General features: G+C 47.2%; 1 protein-coding gene across 1 annotated transcript; it reads left to right on the top strand.

Annotated features, from left to right (window-relative positions):
* Positions 1 to 356: 356 nt before the first annotated feature.
* On the top strand, positions 357 to 4535 carry LOC123401621 (U-box domain-containing protein 11-like). The gene is made up of 4 exons (XM_045095456.1): positions 357 to 1040; positions 2561 to 2677; positions 2764 to 3219; positions 3308 to 4535. Exons 1-4 carry the CDS (start codon positions 744 to 746, stop codon positions 4364 to 4366), a joined length of 1929 nt encoding a protein of 642 aa, XP_044951391.1. The 5' UTR covers positions 357 to 743; the 3' UTR covers positions 4367 to 4535.
* Positions 4536 to 5780: the final 1245 nt, after the last annotated feature.

The raw sequence follows: 5780 nt of genomic DNA, 5'->3' as shown, positions 1-5780 counted from the left end.
ACAGTATAACACGTACAAATGTAAGAGGGATGTTTTTTTTCCCTTTGTGTGGCCAGCGAAAATTTGCAAAATGTTAGCCGAAAACGATCATGTCAATAAATTTCTCCTAATTCCCACACCTCAGTTATGTAAACGATGTGTGATTTCGCGTCACAACTGTCCCAAAGATCATATCTTGATGAATAACTTCCCTTTTTTTTAAAGAAACGAACAGTTGTACTGTATGTATAACGCGGCAGGCCCTAGTAACGGTGCCGCGTCGTGGGCAGCGGGGCGAGGCGGGCACACGGGATCCGGAACCCGTCGCTCCCCGGGGAGTGCAGCCAGGCGGGCACCGATTTCCTGGCATTAGTTTACTCCGGTCTGCCGCGCCGCGCCCGGGAATCTCTCCTCACGCGAACGGCAGCCCAGTGGCCAGCCACCCCACCCCCAGCTCACCCCCTCCCCTCTCCCCTCCGCACGGCCTGCGCCTCACCGGAGGCCGGGACGGGATCCCTCCCTCCCACTCCCAGCTAGCTGCCGCCAACCTGAGCCCAGCCCCGCATTTCATTAATCCGCAGCCCATCCTCATCCTCATCACCCCTTTCCTTCCCCGAGCAGAGCCCCCTCGCACCACCACCACCACCGCTCCTACATTACTGCGCGACGTTGACATTGGAGGTTGGCATGCCCCCTCCCCCCTCCGCTTCCCCGCCGCTCCCCCTTCCCGTCCTCCGCGCGGAGTCCTGACCCGGGGCGGCGCGATGGCGGCGACGGCCGGGGCGGCCGCGGAGATCGTGCGGGAGATCGCGGCCGTGGGCGCCGCCGACCTGGCCGCCGCCGTCGAGCCGCTGCGGGCCGACTGCCTCCGCCTCGCGCGCAAGGTGTCCCTGCTCACGCACCTCGTCGCCGAGGTCGCCGAGGCGTCGTCTGGGGAGGACGGCGCGTCCGAGCCCGAGGCGACGGCCTGGGTGGCCGACCTGCTCCTGGCGCTCCAGGCCGCCAGGAGGTTCGTCGCGCTCGGCCGCGGGCCGGCGCTCCACACGGGGGCCGCGGATCAGGTGACTGCCGGGGATCTCTTGGTCCAATCAAACCTTCTGCATTGCTCGCTTCTTGACGCGCGGCTCTTGGCCAGATTTCGCCGAACACTTTGAGCGCGATTGCGCGGCGTCTGGTCCGCGCGTTCGTTAGATTGCTCTCTTTTCGGCATGTGATTCGTTTCCGTTGACGATTAGTATACCGGGCAAGATTTTAGAGATTCATTCACGAAAGTTTTACTTTCGCTTGCGCGTAGATCTTTTTGTCCAGCCGCTCCAGTTGCAGCTATTGCGCTGTTATATTTTAACGGCTGTAGATCTTATTAGACTTGGGGGTGCATCTTGATGTGGTCAGATCATGCGTGTCCTCCTATACTTACTTCTATGATGCCTCGATGAGTTTAAACTTGTGCGCACCAGGTAAGAAGAACAAAGGTGTCAAACAAGTAACGTCTTAGCATTCTTAGCATGGACATGTTGACCTGGTTTCCTGCCGTCCCTTTTTTTTTCATTTATCCATCCGAAATGCTCATTGCCATTGCCAATTCGTATTTTGCAACCTTCAATATCTTCTTATCTAATTATTGTTGCTTACTGGAGCCTTTTGATACTCTGGTCTTGTATTTCGTCAAATTAACTTTTGGTCTCAAGACCACACTATGCTGCTTGGGATACATTGCCAAATTTGCATGATTGTGTGTATGCGGTGGAGTAGCTAAGCGAGTCGTTTGAGTACTTGAAATCATCTCTCCTAAAATTGGTTCAAGGAAGATAAATGTTTATTAGTTGTCACTATAATTTTGTACTCCCTCTGTAAACAAATATAAGAGCATTTAGATAACTACTTTAGTGATCTAAACGCTTTTATATTTCTTTACAGAGAGAGTAATTTTTAAATTTTCAGGAGGTTCTGTGATCCATTTGTCCCCAAGTTACTCTTTACTTCAGGACTCAGACGTCCAAATTGTCTTTTAATTTAAGCAACATATATTAGCACTAGATTCTATCTTTAGGAGGCACAATAGTATGATACTTTTAGCTTGTGTTGCCTGCAGGATTGTTCTCTCCACATGCTGGTTATATGGGTGGGGCCAAACTGATCTTGTTTGAAGGATATAAGTAGCACGTGTTTCTTTTTATCCGATATCTCCTAGAAGTCTAGCAATGATTATACTAACTGACAAGATTGGATGTAGGAAAAACCCTTTTCTCGCGTTAGTTCATAATAATGTAAAACTGTCATGTCTAAATAATTAAATTGTCATACAACATGTCAATATGAAATCTAGCTCACTATTCTTTCCAATATTGTATTCTTATCACATTGACATTCTATGTGTTACCGGCAACTTAGATACAATTTCTAATGGCTTGGTATGTGCATGTCTGTTGGCTCAGTTGAGAACAACCTTTTGATATGACCACAGATGCATTTGTATCGAATCTGTACAGTCTGACATGCTTCATGCCCTTTTATATAGTCCTTTTGCATGTAATAACATGGTAGTATCTTTAATTCTTATGCTTCATTGTTTTCATTGTAGGATGTCAACGACAAGAATATTGCTGTTCAGTTCAAGTATGTGACTTGGCAGTTGCAAGCAGCTCTAACAAATCTACCACATAATTGCTTTCAAATATCTGATGAAGTTCAAGAGGAGGTATAGTTAACCCGATTGACTGGTACATTAGTAAGATTGTTTCTTCGTTAATTAATCATACCTGCTTGAATTTGATTAATCTGTAGGTTGATTTAGTGCGGGGTCAGCTTAAAAGAGAAATGGAGAAGAAGGGTGCCCTTGATCTAAATATTTTTTCAAAAATTCATGATATCTTAGCTCATCATGTTGATAATGTCGGGTCACAATCTGAAGAACCAAACAGCCAGCCAGAGACATTGCCGTTGGAAAACGTCAGCAGTGATCACCTGGAGTTGCAACATGTTGCTTTACTAATTTCAGAAATAAGCGGGATATCTAAATCTGACATTAAAAAAATAACATCTGAGCTAATTGAAGAACTTGAAAACACTACAGTTGCTGTTTCTGCAAAACCGACCAATGGTGATGGCCAAACAAGTGATGAAGCAAAAGACTCACCTGACAAAGTTAAGAAGTCTGACACTGTAGCTATGCCTGAAGATTTCCGTTGCCCAATATCTCTTGACCTGATGAGAGATCCTGTCATTGTGTCAACAGGACAGGTAAATTTTTACACTGCACTTAGAGTGTTACTGTTTATGCTTCAATTATATTTGGCATCTGCTGACAATATGCTTGCTAATGTTGCAGACATATGAGCGTGCTTTCATTCAAAGGTGGATTGATGGTGGAAACCGAACCTGTCCAAAAACTCAACAGAAGCTCCAAAACCTTACATTAACTCCAAACTATGTGTTGAGAAGTTTGATACTGCAATGGTGTGAGGAAAAAGGGATCGAACCACCTACGAGATCTAAGTATGAAGGTTCTTCCGTAGAGGTCGGTGAGGACAGATTGGCAATTGAAGCATTAGTTCGCAATCTCTCCTGCAGCTCATTGGATGAACGGAAATCTGCTGCTGCTGAAATAAGATCTCTGGCCAAGAAAAGCACAGACAACCGCATGCTTCTAGCAGAGTCCGGTGCTATTCCTGCTCTGGTGAAACTTTTGTCCTCAAAAGACCCCAAAACACAGGAACACGCAGTTACATCCCTTTTGAATCTCTCCATATATGATCAAAACAAGGAACTGATAGTGGTTGGCGGTGCCATTGTCCCAATCATACAGGTTCTTAGGACGGGTAGCATGGAGGCAAGAGAAAATGCAGCTGCAGCTATTTTCAGCTTGTCACTAATCGATGATAACAAGATAATGATAGGAAGCACCCCCGGGGCGATTGAAGCATTGGTTGAGTTGCTGAAGAGTGGCAGTTCAAGAGGTAGAAAAGATGCAGCAACAGCTCTGTTCAATCTATGCATATACCAGGCAAACAAGGTCCGCGCGGTCCGGGCAGGAATATTATCACCACTGGTTCAGATGCTGCAAGATTCATCCAGCACTGGAGCCACCGACGAGGCGCTCACAATCTTGTCGGTCCTCGTGAGTCACCACGAGTGCAAAACAGCCATAGCCAAGGCTCACACCATCCCCTTCTTGATCGATTTGTTAAGATCAAGCCAGGCCCGTAACAAGGAGAATGCCGCGGCTATTTTACTTGCACTCTGCAAGAAGGACGCCCAGAATCTCGCTTGCATAGGGAGGCTGGGTGCTCAAATACCATTAACGGAGCTGTCCAAGACCGGCTCGGACAGAGCCAAGCGCAAGGCGACCTCTCTCCTGGAGCATCTCAGTAAGTTGCAGGTGCTCTAAGTCTGCTTGCCCGCCGCATACCATTTTTCACGTGTGCGTCTGTTATACATACGAGAAGTTGTAAACTCATCTGTTATTGCGTGTGAAAGTAGTGGGCTGGTGTTGAGGTTTCAGACACCCTCAGATGTGTTCATTGATGGCTACAATAAAAAGGGTCGGTGTTGCTGAATCTGAATCTGTTGTTTCTCATCTCATCTGCACAAAGTTTCATTTATGCCTTTTAGTTTTAATAGAAGAAAATTGTTAGGGTCTCCATCGAAACATCTATTCATGACTTTTTTTGTTTTGCAGCCTATCAGTCTGATATAACAAGTATAGATGTTTTTCTTTCTTCTTTTGCGTTGTTAACCCCATTCCTCTGGAAGATCAGAGATTTTGACAGCACTGAGTGCTGGTATAATCTCACATCGTCATCATCTGTTCCAATCCAATTTGTTAGGAGGTCCCGAGCATACTCACATCTGGACATGACAGCAACAAAGGTGACTCCGGTTTGAAAATCCACACGGTAATCGTGACTGATTTTCCTCCAAGATCCTGGTGATGCATACTCACATCTGGACATGACAGCAACAAAGGTGACTCCGGTTTGAAAATCCACACGGTAATCGTGACTGATTTTCCTCCAAGATCCTGGTGATGCAGGTATGGATAGTGACGATGACATGAATGGACCGTTGCGATTTTTCTGTACACCTTGAAACTGTGTAGTCTCCTGTGAACATTTGACTCCTCAGAGCATTTGTTGAGAGATCATGTGGACGTCATAGCATCTCCTACCGATGATGTATAATAGGGCAAGTGTATAAAAAATGTTTTTTTTTCAAATCATTTGAACAAAAAACACAGCTTCAGCAGATGCCACCATCTCTATTTGGTACTGCAAATCTTTTGGGGCAGCCTCGTATTTTGCCGTCAAGTGACCCTGTCGCTCCGGAAGGCCGCTACAGCCCCGCGGCCGGGTCGATTCCGGCCAGTCGCTGCCCCTCCGCCACCCGTTATGGCTGCAGCAGCGCCATTGCTGATCGTTGAGGTCGAGTTGTGGGCCTTGTGGCAGCCGGCAGCGCCGCTGCTAACCATGGGACCGCCGCGACCGAGCCGAGCCGCTGCTCTTTCGAAGCTTTTGGACTGCGTGGCAATGCCGGCTTTTGCTGCAACCTCGACCTCCCCGGCTACAACGAAGCCATCCCAAGGCAGTTCCTAGCACGGCGTGGCGACTACTTCGGCGCCGACGAGCAGCCGGGTGTAATCCTGCTCCGTGCACACTGGGTGTTCTAGGATAAGGCTCGAAGGTGTTCTTTTTGTTTCTCAGTTTTGTTGTTGCGACATAGGAGTAGTTTGTAATGAAAATATTTTGTTGTAGATGAGCTTGTATGAATACTCGTCCGAAGAGGGATATAACATGAACAAAGAT

Source organism: Hordeum vulgare, chromosome 6H, assembly GCF_904849725.1.
Source record: "Hordeum vulgare subsp. vulgare chromosome 6H, MorexV3_pseudomolecules_assembly, whole genome shotgun sequence".
Classification (NCBI taxonomy): domain Eukaryota; kingdom Viridiplantae; phylum Streptophyta; class Magnoliopsida; order Poales; family Poaceae; genus Hordeum; species Hordeum vulgare.
Note: the sequence above shows the minus strand (reverse complement) of the source record. Positions and strands in the feature narration are given on the sequence as shown.